The sequence below is a fragment of the Acanthaster planci genome, linkage group LG20 (assembly GCF_054643075.1).
Source record: "Acanthaster planci isolate LZ-2023a linkage group LG20, COTS_SCS, whole genome shotgun sequence".
Classification (NCBI taxonomy): Eukaryota; Metazoa; Echinodermata; class Asteroidea; order Valvatida; family Acanthasteridae; genus Acanthaster; species Acanthaster planci.
Window position 1 is genome coordinate 8919584 of NC_141796.1, and position 19379 is coordinate 8938962.

Sequence of the window (19379 nt, forward strand, 5' to 3'; positions counted from 1 at the left end):
CAGACAACAAAGTTGTGAGTCTTTGAATTCTGAGGAGTCAAGTTGAGAGGATTTGGGAAAGCTGACTTCTGAGTTAAGTCAAACTATCTGCTCCAAGCGGAACAGAAGAGGGCAGTTTTTTTTGGTAGTCGCCGCATAAGCGTGCCATAAAGAGCGCAAGTATATGCGCGTTTGTTTGACACGGAGCACAGTGAGTACATGTAACTAATTACTCCAGCATGTATGGTCTTCATGTACACGCAGAACGTGTGCAAATAACCCACTTGTAACCACCTGTCTTTCCTTTTGCCGATTGGGGGTGCACTTCAGCTTGGGGCAGATAAAGAGACAACGTATGACCTGAGCTTTAATGGGTCAACAAATGTGGGGCAAATGATACAAGTTTTGAGGGGATGGTATAATAAATTCGCTCCTCTGAGCGAAAGACTCACTGTTGGCTGAGTAGATTCCTGATGAGTTTATCTCGGTCTTTGAAGCAGCCTAACGACCCCATGCTCCTGAGGACATCAGGGTCAATATCGTCTTCGCTCATTAGTACTGGTATCTGTGGATGACAAAACAAGTCTGAAAAAGTAGCTAAGTGGGAAATTTTGTGAGTTCTCCAAAATCCGCCTCAATTGAAAAAAAAAAAACAATAGCACACTCTGCACTTCAACTTCCAAATGGTATCAAAGCCTGCATGGAGTATCAGTGACCAGGTTCTACTTGTACCTTCCTCAATCCTATAAAATCCTCCGAAACCTTTTGGGGGATTTCAAAGGATTTGGGAAGGTTAGGGAAAAGTAACACTTTACAAAATGGCAAGCACTGCCAGGAGAACAGGCAACTTTCAACACTCCCTTTCTTCAAACCATGAACAAACTCAACAACACCAGCTAGCAAAAGTTTAATTTTTGACCGAGTTACATGTCTACGCGGTTCAAAAAATGGAGAGGCACTGACTGAGCTCGTTGACTGAGACTTTTTTGTATGGAAAATGTGTTCAGTAGAGTTTCAATTATTCTACAACTAAATCATCACTGAAGCGCACCTCCAATTTCAGACTGTGCAGAGACCCAAATGGTTTTCCCATGCAAACCCTACATGTACATGCTGTATCAAGTCCAAATGTTCAGCATGTTGCTAGTGATAACTTTGCTTTGCTTTCTCTTTTTGTTTTGTTTCGTGTTTTTGGTTTTGTTTGGTTGGTTGGCTTGTTTGCCTGTTGTGCATGTAATGTACGTCTACAGTTACACTGTACATACATTTCACTACCGACTTTGCAGAAGTTGAAATGCATTTTTACTCAGAATTTAAAACTACACATATCTGCATTACCTTGACTGAGGTTTTTCTCGGCAGTTCTGTTTCATGATTGTCGTTCTTTGAACCACTGTTTCAGAACAGAAAAAAGTGTCTATTAAATTGTCATTCCTCAATTTTTGCAGACACACGTTTGAGACTTAACCTAACGACATTTTCAGACTTGGGAAAGAATTAGCTAGCATCAGAAACAAGCTAGCATCAGAAACAAGCTAGCGTCAGGAACAAGCTAGCGTCAGGAACAAGCTAGCGTCAGAAACAAGCTAGCGTCAGAAACAAGCTAGCGTCAGAAACAAGCTAGCGTCGGAAACAAGCTAGCATCAGAAACAAGCTAGCATCAGGAACAAGCTAGCATCAGAAACAAGCTAGCAACAGGAACAAGCTAGCATCTGGAACAAGCTAGCATCAGGAACAACTAGTGTCAGAAACAACCTAGCGTCAGAAACAAGCTAGCGTCAGAAACAAGCTAGCGTCGGAAACAACCTAGCGTCAGGAACAAGCTAGCGTCAGGAACAAGCTAGGTCAGGAACAAGTTTGCTGGCATGAGTGCAGTAAACTATACATGTATTCTGCAGAATTTAAGACATTTTGTTTTGAAATGACTCCAACAGCCACAAATTTTCAAAGTGTGCAGCATCTAATAAATCTCGGCTGTACAGAACATCTCCTATTTATCACTGGGATGAATATATACGAAAGGGACATATATTTTTGTTCTCGTTTATTTATGCCCAAATTCCATCTGGCTGGTTTAGCTATTTATCAGCTGGCAAAGCCACCATAACTCCACTAATAGGAACGGTTTGTTAGTTTAACTCCGATGACCTATGATGATTTATCCAACATACATGTATCAGAAATCAACACAGGCATGCCGATGCAAACATCTGTGACTGACTCAATCAAAATGAGGAACAGCAATGAAGTCCACACTTTCTAACACGTACATGTAGGTAGCTTTAAATATATTTAAATGCATATGTACATGTAGTCACTGTTTGAAGAATCTCTGAATGAATGCTAGGGTCCTGTTTATAAAGGTGATCACATTATTAAGTTTTGATTTTAAACCTGCGACCAATATTGAGCATGGGAACAGCATAAATTGCACACACGCACAGATTACAAGTATCAAGTAAAGATTCTCCGTACAAAGGATTAACATTACAATGGAATTCTACTGAACAGTTAGGAGCGAAATACATGTACTATGCAACTTTTTTCTAAAAAAAAATCCTCTTAGAAAAGAGGAGTGTCCATTACTACTACTCCACAGTAAAAAAAAAAAGCATGTTGCTCATGGCAACATGCATTTTTCCTCATTTTGACGATTATCATGGAAGGGATTGACAGAATGTACATAATGTACCTGTACCGTGCGTGTAGTATAACATTCTATCCATGTATGCGTGTACTTCAAATGATGTAATGCTGTATGATGTTTTGTCCTCATTAGAAAAAAATTCTTTCTTTCAACTCTACGATTCTGATTTCAAGAACAGGTACTGCTCAGCTAGTTTTGCAATAATAGAAACTTATAACTTAATAACAGAAACGAGGGGACTTACATTAAGAACCATGGATGCCGTTGTATTTGTGATATCTGTAAACAGAGAAAAAAGCAGGAAAAAGATCAGATGGGAAAAACAAGATAAACACAGGAACGTACCCATATGGTAATAAAACCGAATGGAAAAAACTGCCCAATTTTGGACCCTTTTTCGAGCAAGAAGAGAGACTTTAGGCCTATATCCAATTTCCATTAGCTCCAACACTTTCTCTGTAAGTTTCTCTGAAATCATCAGCTTTTCCCCACTGTTCTGAGGAATCGGTTACATAAGCCTCAAATAACATATCCCCCATCCAATCACACAAAAAATACCACAGCTACCGGTTTAGTCTGAAACCTTGTCCGCTTTTTTTTTGTGACAGACACTTTACAACAGACAGGAAAACAAATCAGACAATACCAAGACGTCGGACAGACCGGTAAACACAGGGCAGACAAACACATGAACTAAAACAAAATAAATCAATCCAAACATTCAACAGAAAAGACACTTGCGTCAAATACATGTAACACTGTATGTACATGTATCCAAATTCAGCCGCAGGCCAAAAAATTTTCACAGTAAGGGAAAAAACTCATTATTGCATCAAAACGCCAGACTTGCTCTGAGTCTATGTGTTCAAATGTCAGCACAATAAAGGGTTTGAAATTGCATCGATTGTTCTCAGATGTAAAAAAAAAAATCAATTCAGACAAGCGCAATCAGCGACGCACTAGAAGCACTTAGCAGATGTAATGTTATGTAAGCCTGTAAATGGCCCTACGGGGAATTAAATGGTCTAGACATTCGAGGCTTTCAGGGGAAAAAAATTGATATTGCAATGTCCTTGGGAAGAGAGGCACTTCCAATATGGCCGTTCTTTCTCTGGTGTTAATAATCAAATTATAATTGAGTTTTAAGGTCTTCCGCAGTGAAGCACCACACCGTCTTTGAGACAGCCTTGATGACATCTGCCTGAATTCAAACAACCTACCACATCAAAGATTTGCTACATTATGCTCGAAACTTAATCCACGTATTTCTTGTACAAATCTATGGCTGCTTGCACCACACATAGCCTGTCGTAGTTTCTGCTGGCCCAAGATCCACTAGTGTAGAGTTTTTCTGTCCGCAAAAACCATTCCCTTTTTGATCACAGTTTTGATTAATCCAATGGCTGACTTTTCCATCCACTAATTTGTCAAGTAAGGTTAAATTGGCAAAGTTCAGCTTTGAAATCTTTTTTTTTTGTGTCTTTATTGTATATACCATGATTATGGTTTATTACGATTTTGGTTAGTCTGTTGTGCATTTTGAAAGAAGCTTTTATTTTCACAAAGTGGTTTTTGATTAATCAAACAGAGAAATTAACTCAATAATTGAAGCATCAACTGATTAAACTGAAAAGTGTTTACAACGGCCAAACTACGGTAGCTTGTGGTGGCCAGTTTGTGAGGGCTAACATTTCTGCCCTTAATAAATGCCTACAGTACACCCTTGGGACCATAAACACAATCGTAAATTACATAAGTTTGAATTTTCCACTTGCGATGCATAAATAAACCCAAACAACTGTCATTTTGACACAAGATTTTAATTTTACAATGGACCGTGGCATTGTGTACACTGATTTGACATTGGTCTTTTGCAGCCCATTAAAACACTACTCCGGTGGTGCAGTTATTGTTTTGCCCATCATATTCTGCTGAATAACACGGAAAAACCAACACTAGTATGTTTACAGAACAAAATGAACCCTTTTAAGCAACACCCATACATGTCTGCGTTGGCATCATTTGTTCATCTTGTGCGACGGCATGTTAAAACAGACAGTCATTCTTAATTTCATTAATAACATACATGCAATAGCAAGGCGGCTGGCAACGGCAGAGCTGGTGGTTGTACGTGCTCATCTTGCAACACCGGTTTCTGTCTAGTGAGTTTCATGCACTGCTGGACAGGCAGTCTAGTAAATTTTCAACAAAAATTCAAAGACCGGATGACAGGCCTTACCGTGAGCCGCCTCTCTGCTTGCGTCTCCACCATCCCGCGTAACAGATTCTGACAGTCGGGCGGGACAAAGTGGGGGATGTGGAACACCCCCCTCTTGACTTTCTCTAAGAGATTCCTGAGATTATCGTCATCAAACGGTAACGCTCCCTGAGAATTCAAACAAAACAATGGCATCAGGCTTTTTGTTAAAAACATTAAACTACTACTTGCCCATGCCAAAGGGGGGCAACTTTTCCTCACAACAGCTTTGAAAGTTCCTCCTGTTTGCTTCCAACACGTGTGTCTGCAAATACAAAAAGTCTCGAGAGCCGGAAGTAAGGAAATACTTTCTTTCTTCAAGATTTCTGATCACTGAATCAGGAAGTACAGCGGGAACTGGTTCTATGCTGGATCAATCTCAGTTAGGACGATGATGCTGTAAATGTTCCTGGGCAGAACTATTTGCTGCAACTTGCTTCTCTCCACCGGTTCTCAACTAAAGGGGTGAGACTGAGAGGGGAGAGGGGACAAAAGACATCAATTCGGACTTACAACGAGCAGAGCGTAGAGTATAACCCCTGCACTCCAAACATCCGCCTTCCTGCCATCATACTTCTCCCCCTGAAACAGGAGAAAAGGGAATCAAATCAAATCAAAACGTACACTAATCCACTGACTTGTGCCATGTCAGAATCCACTGACTACGGCTAGGGGTAACACACGTCTGTGTGTCTACACATGTGCATGGTGGAAGTTACATGAGATATAGGCTAGCAGGTACACCATCGAATCAATCTCTTTTGGTAGTTCTTAGAAGAACCGGTGAGTGTTAACTCGACGTTTCGGCCAAGATGCTCTGGCCGTCCTCAGGAGGGTGTGCCGGACTCGAGTGGAGAGCTGGGTTATGAAGGTAATCTGGAGGCGTTAATCTGGCACACTCTCCTGAGGACGCCCAGAGGATCCTGGCAGAAACGTCGAGTTAACACTCACCAGTTCTTCTATATGTCAGAACCACACCTCGACCAAAGAGACTGATTCCATGGTGTATCCGCAAGCCTACATGTACATCTCGGGTACATCTACATGTACTTTCGGAGTCTTCCTGCGCACATGTACATGCATTCCCAATAAAACAAAAATCTACACATGTACATGTAGAGTACACCTGGCTCTAGAAAACAGATTGGGATGGTGCCTAAATTTCACTTGTCTCATGCATGTAAAAGGGGGGAATCCAGAAATTTGGGGTCCCCTTTTGTTTTCATGTCCCTGTCACATCTGACAAATGATTTAGTGCGTTCAGAACACATTTTCTAATTTCCAAAAGTGATGAATTAATGCAAATTACCTGCCAAACAAATAGTAATAGTTGGAAATCAATTCCGGTGATATTTCCATGTCAAATAAGAATGGTAAGACGTAACAGGGACACAAAAATGTCACACTTTTGGACCCCTAATTTCTGGTATTACCCAAATATAAAATCTCTTTAGTTCATTGTATATGTACAAGTAGCTCCAAAAACTCTGACCCAGGTCAAACCTGGTTTTCAATGATGTGGCAAACATGGATGCGATATTCTAAACAAACTAAATAAATCTATATCAAAATAGTCATATTGCAAACAGATTCTTGGAAATGTAATTATATCCACATATCATAGGGAAATTAATTTTGGAATTAATAAATAAATTACTCCAGCACGTGTACAAGGACATCTACACATGTACGTACGGTACATGTACCGGTACATGTACATATCACATGTACGGTACATGTATATAAGCTTTTGCAAATACCAGAAGTTATTTGTTATTCTCAACAGGCAAGAAATTACATATCTAATGTGGTTGAATTCGTATACCAGTATGTTCAAAACTTTGTGAAATAAACAAGACATTGAAGCAAAAGTATTATTCACCACCGCCTTCACAAAACCTGGAGAAAATGTCAGCCTTTTGAGGTAACCACATGCTCTCTGAAATGCTACAAACATTTCATGAAACAGCCTTTATCAGTGTTCGTCTTGGCGATAAAGTAGCTGCATTCTTCATTAATGAACTTCCAAGTGCATGACATGAACACAGTACACCTAGGCATAACAAAATTCTGTTACACCCCACCTACACGTACCGGTATATGATTTAAAATGCCGAGACGTCATTGGCTTTCAAGTCCATTATCAATCAAGGCCAAATGAGCTATCCCATGCATGATGTCCTCCACTTTTGTTCAGATATGTACATTTAAAGAACATGTGCACGGTTACATGTACCCATAATTTCACCCTGTATGTACTGTATCATGCCCTCTTGTGTTCACACCAAAAATATGGCAGACAGCTGCACTTTCTCTTTTGCAAAGTACATGTACATGTTTGCACAGGTACTGTGTACATGTACATGTACACCTGAATCCGTGCATGACTACTGTCACGTGTGGACTGCTAAATTAAATATGTCTCCTATTAATTATTAAGCCATGTATCCTTGCTATGGATGAGCTACATGTGTATATGAAGCCACATACCATTATTCCTGTTTATTTGGGCCACTCAAATTCTCATTTTGGGATCTTGTACTGTGTGTTGCCAGTACGGTTTCTGAATTACTGCTCAGGGCATGCAGGGAGCACATTGGAGAAAAAATCATTGGCAAAAAGGCATACATGTAATGCTGTTCAATTTCGGACAGAAAGGGCCTCTCCTGTCCCATAAATTTTAAAATTTTTGCCAGAAAACAGGAAAATGTGAGGTCCTGACTGGTATGCACAGTCTCAATAAAAGCCTATGTACATGTATAAAGTATGTACCGGTACATGGTGGTAGGGCTGAGTCAATTCGAATAATTCAATATTCCAATATTCTACCTTCAATTCGATCGAATATCCGAATATTCCGCCTGGCAGATAATTGATGAACAAACTATACATGTATACAAATTTCCAAAGTCAGTTGCAATGATGCACACAATTGTACATGTACATTATGATCACTGTAATATCTTCTCACATCTAGGAGTTTTTCCAACCATGATTTAGCAAGATTTAGAGACGAACAATACTTCTTGTCCTTTTGAAAGTGTCTATTCCTTTTAAATTTTGTAATGAATAATTTACTTTTAGAATCATTGTGAGATTTCTGACACTTTTCATTTGAATCTTCTCGAAACAAGCCTCCATAGTGCAATTTTTTCTCATTTAAACAAAAGAAAATTCTCCCTTCTTTTTTTTTGAATTCTGCATTCGGATATTCAAATTTGGAAAATAATATTTGAATATTTGATAAATTATCAGCTATATATGGATAATCGGCACAGCACTACATGGTGAACAAAATCCACACACATCTCACATGCACATGTACCAGTATACGCGTATATATATATGTGCACATGAAAGCACACTTATCTACTTGTACGCCTTAAAAGCCTTTTAGGTTACGCATACAAGAAACTTAAACTTTCTTTAGACTCCAAGGAGTAAAAGTAAACAATGAGACATAACAAAACAGAGCCTGCACGTCAGCAAAGCCCGAGTTTTGCTATCGATCTCCGTGTATTTATGCAACACTAGGAGGGTTGGCCACTATGGACTGCAAGCATCAGTGCAGGTGCAGTGTACATGTACATTGTACGACGGACTTCATGGAGCTAGTTGGCTAAAAACGGAGCATTATTGTTCCTTTCAAACATCCAATAAAAACAAGTTTTTTGTTTGATGACCATATGCGACACATTCAATACATGCAATGCTGAGCAAACTAACATATGGTGTACAAACACCACCTGCCCTTTAACTGTTACATGAACCCGAAACACACATAAAATTGCCCATGTTGGATATCACACACACTCTCTTGCCGTCAACAACCGTTCTGAAGAACAGGCTGGCCAATGAGTCTTCTCAGACCTGGGATGTGTTCCACCATGTCCACAGCGGGAGGAATCTCGGACAGGTTTTCCCGGGACGGCAGTAACGCTCACCGCCGTCGCGATGAAAACAGGCTGGCACGAGCAAAATCCAACAATGACGGTCAGCCTTGAGGCAGGACACAGGAGGGAAGCGATGGCAAATGGCCAGCAAGACAGAGAGATACATTGATGCACGGTACACAGAGGCACTTGCCATCTGGGCTGCTACAGACAAGCTCCATCCGTAAAACCTGAGCAGTGATGGAGTTTTTTCCTTGAAGCTGTCTGAGTGTTTCATTTTTGTCTCATTCCATTTCTTCTGGGCTTGTTATGCAGCACGTACAGTGTCATTCCCAAAATATTTGAGACATTTAGGGAAAAAACGGCATGATATTTGCTGCTTCAACATACAGCACTACTCACTCCGAATATAAAGCAAAGAATGAAAAATTTACACGCTACTGCATCGAAGCCGACTGCAAGAAAAAGCATTTTCGTCTTCCTTTATTGTGTTCATACCGATATGCCCATTTAACGTTTGTGAAATCTACAAAAATCCAGTAATACATAATTTGGATACCCTGTGTTAAATTTCATGGCAAATTCTGATATTTTCTGGATGGTTTTAACAAATAAAAAGCTAAAAATTGGATGGATTGTGAGCATTATCACGTAATGCTTTCATGTCATTGGTAAACTACCGTCCTGATTAAGAAAACAGAAAACTTCACACCTGCTGGGGATCTTATTGTTCTCAGACTCTGTACATGAGTGTTATTAAGGCTGTGTCCATAAGTTGCGGCTGTGGCTGAATAACACAAATAAATGTCAGAGGGAGTTGCTAGCCACTTCCCGTAGAAATGTATGTTACCCTCAGCCGCAGCCACTTGCTTTGGACACAGCTGTACTGAGGCTGTCTTCCGACGACAATGAAGTGCACTATTAGCACTCCATGCTACATCTGGACTTGGCTCTGATCTTGGCCAATCACCTCGCAGGGAAGAGGGTCATACCAATATTGCCATGTTTGTCTTGTTCCCTGTAGGTCCACTGGTAATAGTAATACAACTTCACAAAAGGATGAAAGCGAACAGACTATTTTTCCCTCTAGCCTAAATTTAATTATATGGCTTTCAATGGTACAAAAGCAAGATGGCTGACCCATGATAGAGGTTTATGGGCTTGTTTGTTTCACATGGATCAAGACTCAATTAGTAATCTGTTACTGATTCACCGACACAAAACCCAGCTTTATGGATGAAACGAAAAGCCTTCCTTACCCTGATGACCTCGGGGCATGCATAGTGCGGCGACCCACAGCTGGTCTCCAGCAGCGACTGGTCCAGTTGCAAAGAGGCCATGCCAAAGTCGGCGACCCTGATGTTGTTCTTCTCGTCCAGTAAGAGGTTTTCCGGCTTCAGATCCCTGTGACTGATTTGAGAGAGAAGACCCCAAAAGTCTTCATCAGAACATGAACCACAAGAGTGGATTCTACCAAGAATCATACACCTTTAAGCAACATGTACTACGGTATTTATGACCAAGTTCAAGTAAGGACAACAGTTAACAGTAGTTTTACAAACTTCTCTCCGATGTACGAGCGCGTGCAAAGAGGCTGGTCTTCTTCCCTTACAGGTAAAACTTCCGATAAGGTTTCCATCCACATCCTTTAACCCAGTTCCAGTGAAGCAAGCAGAAAATTTATGGCAAAATGAGCATGCTTAATTCTAGCTCTTGGCCTTCAGTATTTTCGCCTTCCCAAGTCCCTCAAAATCCACCGCTGTGCATGAAACCAGTGGCTCATTCTTTGTACGGGCACTTCAATTTTCTGGGCACATTGGATCCCTTTGCAAAGTATCTCTGTTTCGGTTTAACCCCTCCTCGATTTTGCAATGTCCTCTCGAAACCTCCAGGTAAAGGTTGAAGACTCGGGGACAGTTAGGACCAACACTTGAAGTTGCCCACCCAATTTCACACGGGAATTCAACAATCAAAACTCCAAACCATAGAGGCTTTGCATTGTAGCCATCTTGCAAGGCAGTTCTTGTGGTCCACAGGGAAAAACCTCCTTTGTGCATACCCTGTGGAACAAAATCTGCAAGATGGCAGCCGTGCAAACCCTCTATACAGTATTGATGAGTCAACACCATAAACTGAACGACACTAAAGAGTTTTTAAAGAATCTTGTACAATGCAAATCGACGGGAACCATTTTCATTAGAATTCCAAACCGAGCGCTACACCAAAATGGAGAACCCAGTTTGCTCTTTCTAATGCAAACTACATGTACATGTACGAACAACAAAATTACTGAAGAGATGAAATGTTCTCGCGACTCATTTTGTTGGAACCAGACACACTCATCAAATACCCAAGCTCCTCACCATATCGAGTGGCAGTGGCAGAAGTCGATGGCCGAGATAATTTGTCGGAAGAACTTCCTGGCCTCCCGCGGCGTCAGTCGGCCCTTCTTGACCAGGTAGTCGAAGAGCTCTCCGCCCGAGACATGCTCTAGCACGAGATATCTGCAGCAAGGGGGAACGATCAACAACGGAGCCAGAAATGAAACTGCGCTTTCATATTTCATGTACACGTATGTACATGTACATGCAGCAGTGCCCCGCAGTAAAGTAAACCAAAAGACAGCCGCCGTGCAATTCAGACATGTCTTGTTCCATGTGATGCTCCATCTTGGAGGGACAGGTACCTGCAACTGATACCTCTACGAATTTGAACAGGGGGTAGAAATCTACGCTCCGTTACACCCTCAAAACACTTCAGGAGTTGCGGGTAAGCAAATGGACAGCTATCTGTAGACAGCTACATGGGCAGGTACATGGACACTGCAAGTGCGTGTACAAGTCATGTCAGTTTTTATGCACGTACCGGTACCTTTTTTTTCTTCAGTGAATGACGTGGGTTGGGTTACGGGATCATTTTTCTTCAGGGTGCATTTGCCCCAAACGAATCAGCTTTGTCCTGTGTTGACTAACGACTGCGGTGAGGTACATGTATGTATAAATTTAATGAGGTTGGCGCAGACGGGCTACAATGACATGAATGATGGCTTCGTTCTGGATCCTGGTGTCAGTCTGTACTTTTTTGGCAACTGCTGGTTTTTCTCCATTAAGCTGGGGAACTTTGGAACGGTTTCAAAGTGGCCAACAGACCCGCAAAGCTGAACTCGGAATTAAAGCAAAAAAAAAATTGCTTACAGGTACTTTCTGTTTTCGTAGACATCGTAGAGGCCCAGCACGTGAGGATGTTCGATCAACTTCATTATTGCAATTTCCCTTTCGACCTAAACAGTGATAAAGCGCAGAAAAAAAGGAAGACAAAAAACCTGGTCATTATGCTGTACATGTGTACGTCCTTGTATGCACACATCTTACCAATTTTGGGGGGAAGCAAGGGATTAACTGGGATTTCGGCAAAAACAAAAGTAAAGAAATTCCAAACTGCACATGGCATTGTTTTTTCAATTGCCAAACATCGGGAATAAAAGATGCAGAAATCACTTTATCAGAGATTTTTCAGAGGAAGAGTTGTACATGTGCCTACTTCTAAAAATTTCACTGTAAAAATCTGGACTATACCAGTACAGTGTGTGTACAAAGGTACAGCATATGTACAATGCTTATTCCAAATATGTACTGTATATCCTCACCAAACAATGGTTAATTGTTGAAAGGCAAAACCTGACAACAAAAAACTTGTGGAAAAGTTATCACAAGTCAGATACCGGTATTTTTGAAATCTTAACTTGAAACATTGTGAAAAGGGTTTGTTTACTGGCAAATGGCTTACTATGGTTTGAGGGGTTTTAGGTTTCTGGAGAGGTCAAGCAGGTACATGTACATGTGCCATCATGGGCAGACAATGCATTAAGTCTTACTGACTTTATTGTGACTCGACAAGAATACATGTATGTACTCAATACATGTACATGTATACAGTACATACATGTACAATGTACATGTATGGTGTATACATGTATGCACTAAAGCAGTGTAGCCTACATCCAAGCACACACGGTGCAAACATATCTTTTTTAAAATTACAGTGACATCATGACTGTGTAGAGTTGAATCCAAACAATAAGCCATTAATATACGTAGCGGGTAATATTGTACCGGGATGTTTTTATTCAACGTACATTGTACATTTAAGAGTAAGCCCGTGAGGATGTCGGAATGAGCTGTGGTTGTTGCTACATGTACATGTAATTAACTCACACCAGTCATGCAATATGTGACCTTCATCTGTGACTAGCGTAGGTACCAAATGTCATCCTAAACGTACCAGTGGGTGCCATCCCCCCATCCCTGGACAACAACACCGTCACGCCAACGCAAGCAGGCTTCTTCTCCTGCCGCCTGGCGGTAATCATCCAATTATTCCCGACCGCAAATCTGATTTTCTGGCCGGACTGGGGGGGAGAGGGGGGAGGAGTTGGCGTGCGACGGGTCGCCAGGGGTCGGGATGCGCAGTACCAGGTGGTGGTTGAAAGGGAGGGCACGGAGGGAGGGGATGGAAGGAAGGAGGCACGAGGTGAAGGAACAGAAATTTGTCAGGCCCCTCGGGTGACCTACATGTACTGTATGCTTGCAGGCTTGTTAGACTGAGGGCCCCTCACAAGATGCCTTATTGACGCAAGGTGAGCAAAGCGACCAATTACCAGCATGCATTGACTCTGAAAGTGACCACGACGCGCTAATGGAATCTTAACCACTTCTAAAAAAAAAACCGCTAATTTTAGCAAATGTTCTGGGTCAACACCAAACACAATCAAATATTCAAATAGTTGGTATGAACATATATTTTACAATGAGATTATACCCACAGTGCAAGTACAGGTGCTAGTGCAGGTACAATGTACATACATGTACATGCATGTCCACACGTACTTCGAATACACAAATGGTAGGCATATCAAATAGTCATACATGTAACTACACGAAGCAGCACTGTGGTGTTGTGTTCAAGCATTCAAAGGCCCCACTCCTAGGCATGCAATTGGACTTCATCAAAAAATAAGGGAACTCCAATCTTTACAAGACTTTCTGGTACAGTGTTTTTCAATTTTCAGTGGTGTGAGCATGAAGTGAAAACAAGGAAATCAGCTGATCCGAGGAAAAGTGGCATGCCAGCAATCAAGGGAAGCAGTTAAAGGCACCCGTAAGCAAAAATTTTGGAAAAGATCCCGGAAGGGTAAATACCAGCAGACGCAATCTTGCTTAATGGTGGATGATTCACTTCATGGTGAACATGCACGAAGCCAACGAGCGTTAAATACACCTGCTCACAGTGATGCATCTTCAAGTGCAGTACTGCGTGGCGCCATTCAATCTTTGGTTTTGACTGTACAACCCGGTCCTCTTGCTCGAGGAATTGAGTGTAAATGAATGTGTATGTCCCACGTATACGTAGGCATGTTTGTAATTTCCCTTTAAAACTACTCTACGATGTAAAGAGCATGATAAATTATCATTACTAATCTGATAAAAATGGAAATTTCCTTTTCAATTTTATTCATTTGGTTTCCTCTTAGAGAACACTCAGAACAGTTACCGAATATATGTATCATACAAGCAGGGAGTGTCAGATTGTTGAAAATGCTCTGGGAGTTGGGGTTAAAGAGTTTAAGAAATAACAAGCATTTCCTTCAACATACATGTACATGGAGGTGCATATGTACATGTACCTGCGAATGCAACTTAATGTGAACAATCTACATGTACATGTATGCACTAGTACCGGTACATTATAACCGGTGGCAGACAATGCCTGTATATACATGTATGTACAAGATACATGCAGGTACAACTGCAGTACACTGTAATAAAAGGTTTTCAAAATTAATAAAATGTACACGTACTGTTTGTGAACAACAACCAAGCTGATGAAGCCTACATCGTTACATGTACATGTAGTAAGTATACATGTATACATAAGCAAACCACCACGGCAGTGTGCATGCTCATGAACAGGCAAACCTACTGTGCATATCAGGCGGGCCCATTCTATTTGTATGAATGGGTATCACTTCATGTACAGTTTGGACGGTTCTAGATCTCAATATTCTCCGGCGAGGGGAGGGTGGAGCGCAGCCTGGAATCAATACTAATGCTGCTTCCTGAGTAGCAGTTTAATGATCTGCAGCTGGCACTCGGCAACACCTCATCCGATGATGAGGATACCATCTGGTAATCGGGGAGGGGAGGAGGGCAGGGGCTCGGTGGAGTGGTTGGGCTTGGAGTAGATTTGGTGTGATTATAAAAATGAAATGTTTTCGGAGAGATCTTTCTCTCTTTCAATAAGTTTGGCCTGACCTGGGATCGTGCCATTAAAATTTGAGATTCAACTTGGCAACCTGTAGGCCTACTGGGACTTTCCTTGACTTCCAATTTATCCCAACTACACTGTACATTTACATGTAGACTGGCAGGTGGATTTCCCTGCAATATGCTTTTGGGGCTTTTCCTCCCACCAACGGTGGCAAAAACATTTTCAAAGTGGAAGGGGTCCATTAATGAGAGCATCAAGCATCAACCATTAACGTAAGCCCCACCCCATTATAAGTCCTGCAGAAGGGAGAGGGGGACGCCATGCCCCCCATCAAAAAAGTGGGGTGGGGAACTGGTCCCCTTGCCTCTCCCCACCCCCATTTCTTCATCGTCTTCACTGTGGTTTTAAAATGAGGGCCTGATGTCAGCCAAGTGCTGGAGGGGTTACCCTTAAAAAAAAAGATAGTTTAATAAAATTCTCTCATAATACTCATGCTTATGGAATTACCACAGGCCATATTATGGTTGACGATATAAAGTATGGTTGTGAATCCACCATCCAAGGCATCCCATCAATCACAGAGTCCCTATAAATATAAATACTAGTACATGTGCATGTACATGTATTACATGAAGTACATGTATACATGTAGAGTGTGTATTGCACTGGCAGAGTGACTGCATTACTTGTCATGTGACAAACATTATCTCAAGATTGTGAAGAACGGCTTGTGAAAGTTTGAAGGATAAGGAGGAGTACTTCACTTTTTGAACCCTGCTCTTGATTTTGAGTATTGGGTCAGTTTGGGGAAAGGGGGGAACGTCGGAAGGGAAAGGGCAACAGCGTCTCATCCGGATCGAGCATTTCAAAAACTTGTTTCCTGTCCGTCTCACCTTCATTAAGACTGACTCGCTCAGCTTTTCCTTGTTGATGATCTTGACGGCAACCTTCTTACCCGTGACACAATGCACACCTAGCTTCACCAGTCCTGTATTAATCGAGAACAAGGAAAACAAAAAAATCACCAAATACACAAGAATTACATTTTGTTTCTGAACTTGATTCGTACTTTAGAGTCAATCACGTGGGCCTTTTCCACTGGTTTATGGATTGACACGGACAGTGTAGGAGACCACTTTATCGCAGAAACTGGGGCATCTGATCAGACATTTCTGGAAAACTCTCCAGATCTCAACACGACCCCTTGTGTATGATAATACATATCATCTAGTGTAATAAGATATCGAGCACTGCATTTCTGTCAGGACGAGACAGTATGCATCGCTGTCGTCAGAAACGACACGCTCCCTCTCTTTCAAGATTCTACTCCTACGCGTAATTCTTTTGTTGGGGAAAAAAGGGGAAAGACAGATGAGGAAATTTGTGTTTAATGGGATAAAGTCATGAGAGTAATGCGATACAGCGAGATGCGGCATGTTGTAACGCATTCATCACAGGGGATGACTGAATTCCCGACAGAAAGTGGAAAAAATTGAAAGGTCAAGGAGATTAGTCATGAAGTGTATAGGTACATCTGAACACAATACATGCATGTGTAATGGACAGTATGACAGGTGCCAGGTACAGGTGTCTGCATGTTACGGACAGAAACAATTGCACTTGTACCCATACATGTATATGTACGCATGCACTGCTTAACAAACTACGTGTCGTCGGGTCAGCACTATAGCACTGATGATTTTGAAAATAATTTTAGGGCCCTATTCTAAGCATGAAGGAATTTTATGAAGAAACATATAATGTTCCACATTATTTCATTGATAAAAATCCTTTTTGGGGACTGTTTCTCAAATCTTCACCAGGACTTTGCTTGTATTTCAAGTTTTAAAACAATTTCATTAACGACCTTTCAGTGTGAATATTTTGTTCATGACCTTATACATGTAGTACTAATACGATGATGTATAAGTTACATGTACATGTATTTACTGTACATGTGTACATTGTACGGTACCTTATTCGTGTTATTTATAACCACGGTTATCGTGCTGTGCCCGCGCAAGCACGTGGTGCAACTTCTCAACATGGACTTCAAGGAACAATGAGAACATTGAGTATGTACCGGTATGTACATGTACATGTGCACTCTACCTTCAGCACACCTGCAGGTACATTACAATCTTACATTTCCATTTAGAAACTACAGGTATGGTTAATGGATCTGCATACACAATACATGGTCTCCAATTACATGTACGTACAGGTGCATGTATAGTACATACATGACATACATACTGACCCCACCGGTATAACCGGTTCACTGCATGGAAAGTCATATTAGGAAATATACTCCATCATGTTACGTGTAAATGCACACCAGCAATTACATTTCAGTAGCCTAAAAAATGTAAGACATGTCTTAAGCGATGGCCCTGAACAATTAGTGAAATGCTTGACAGCATGCAGCCGTCCTGGTGCACACACATGTAGTGTGAACACAGTACATGTACATGTACTTTACATACCATTATGTACATGTATGTACAGTACATGTACATGTGCCAGAAAATGCACAACAAAATATCCATGCAGGGCTTTGTACAGGTGCAATGTGCATACCGGAACATGTGTACATGTACAGTACATGTACCCTTACTGTTTACAGTACTGTAGCAGTAGGTGTTGGGGGAAAACTGGGCGTGTACAAAATGTTGAACGAAAAGTTTCAGGTTTTTTGTTTCGACAAATGTCCGCCATGCTCTCCGGCAAAATTGCAGTGACAACTTGATTCTTCTTTTTTAAAGTCATAGACAGGCACTGCACATTTAATTCACTGGCAAGGGTGCTTACCAAAAATGAAACATTCATTTATTGGAATTCAAGACTTTAAAATATATACATCTGAAATTTCCTATTCTTTTTTTGACCACAATTGAAAGCAAGTGTACAAAATATGTATGTGTCTTAAAGCGTGTTACGTTCTGTCAAAATTGGGCTCATCAATTAAAATGAGATACTATTGATTTTGGGTCACAAGGCGAACGTTACAGGCCCGACACTGCACGGATACAGTCAGCTATTTAGCGTGCTGCACGTACGCTCGCCGCACGATTGACCAGTGACTCAGGCCAGGGCCAGAGGGAAATATTGATGCGTTTATCCCAGCGATACACTGAATCCGCACCATTTCCTCATTAAGAATAGCAGAAAGCAATAGTGAAGCTTGGCATGTGAACAATCTTGGGTTCAATTTCATTTTTCAAGGCACTGCGGAGAGCATCAGGGCAAGATAGCTTTTTTTTTTACAAATTCTTAAATTATCTTTAACTTTATTTTCAATTGCAGTTAGCTGAATGACAACTTATGGCGACTGCAAACTACCGCTAGCTACATGTACGTGTAATTCTTTTTTTTTTTGCCAAGTCCTCTGGGATGAGAACACCAAGAAATGTTTAAAGACAGGACTATGGTTGTGAATATATAAAAGTACCTCGCGATACGGGGCAAGCTTTTCCATAGCGACCACAATCTCTGGAACGGATTGGTTCCTTTGGGCCCTTCTTATCCACTGAAAACAGTATATTGGTGCAAGGCGTCTCGTCTCTTATGTACATTACAACCAAGCAACTAAAGCTTTCCCTGAATCACGAGGTATAACAACAGAGTCTTCAGTATGGAGAATTCAAATGGTTTGGTTTACATGTAGATGTAAATTTGAAGCACTCAATGTACCAGATTTCCCCTTAACTGGCAAAAGGCTTATAACCCATTTTCATTAAGATGGAAAAACTATACTAGTACATTGTACATGTACATTTACATGATACTCATGTACATCAAAGCAAAGAGCTCAGCCTACTCTGTCTAATCATGGAGCTACTGTACATGTACGGTCTAATGAACAACTTCAAGCAGAATTAAATGCACATACATGAGAATACTTTTAAAAAAATGGCCTTACATGTGATTTAAGGCTTATTTTAGGGACCCGATCACATGCCGGTATGTACATGTACAATTGCACATGTATGTATTATTTTACATGAACAGGGTTCCGGGTGCAATGCACAATTACCGGTACTCTGCTATCAGCTGAATGCACTTTCTCCAATCTAGAGTATTCTGTACAATACCTCCTCAGCTGATAAGTGTGTGGTACTGCATCATTCGAATTCCAACGTCCTCTTCTTCTTAGGGCGAGTTGATAATTTCCATACATGTATGTCTATGTACATGTACCTACCGGTACATGATGCTCGCACATGTACATGTAACCTGGGGGAGTTCTCCCAAATTCTTCCAGGTACGTGTACTGTACGTGTATAAACGACGGCACACATTGGGCAAGATTGAAGAGATGAACAAGACTTCTTGC

The 19379-nt window shown here is 41.2% G+C and overlaps 1 protein-coding gene across 2 annotated transcripts in view; it reads right to left on the minus strand.

Moving 5' to 3' along the window:
• LOC110975004 (serine/threonine-protein kinase BRSK2-like) overlaps positions 1-19379 on the minus strand; it is a 33388-nt gene that overhangs the window by 8773 nt on the left and 5236 nt on the right. For both annotated transcript variants that reach the window (XM_087130484.1, XM_022227050.2), the window contains exons 2-10: positions 15937-16031; positions 11971-12056; positions 11140-11280; positions 10036-10186; positions 5397-5465; positions 4866-5012; positions 2871-2905; positions 1318-1372; positions 432-544 (exon numbers count right to left, since the gene is read on the minus strand). In XM_087130484.1, the coding sequence (XP_086986610.1) occupies positions 432-544; positions 1318-1372; positions 2871-2905; positions 4866-5012; positions 5397-5465; positions 10036-10186; positions 11140-11280; positions 11971-12056; positions 15937-16031 (892 nt within the window). The remainder of the gene's footprint in view (positions 1-431; positions 545-1317; positions 1373-2870; positions 2906-4865; positions 5013-5396; positions 5466-10035; positions 10187-11139; positions 11281-11970; positions 12057-15936; positions 16032-19379) is intronic.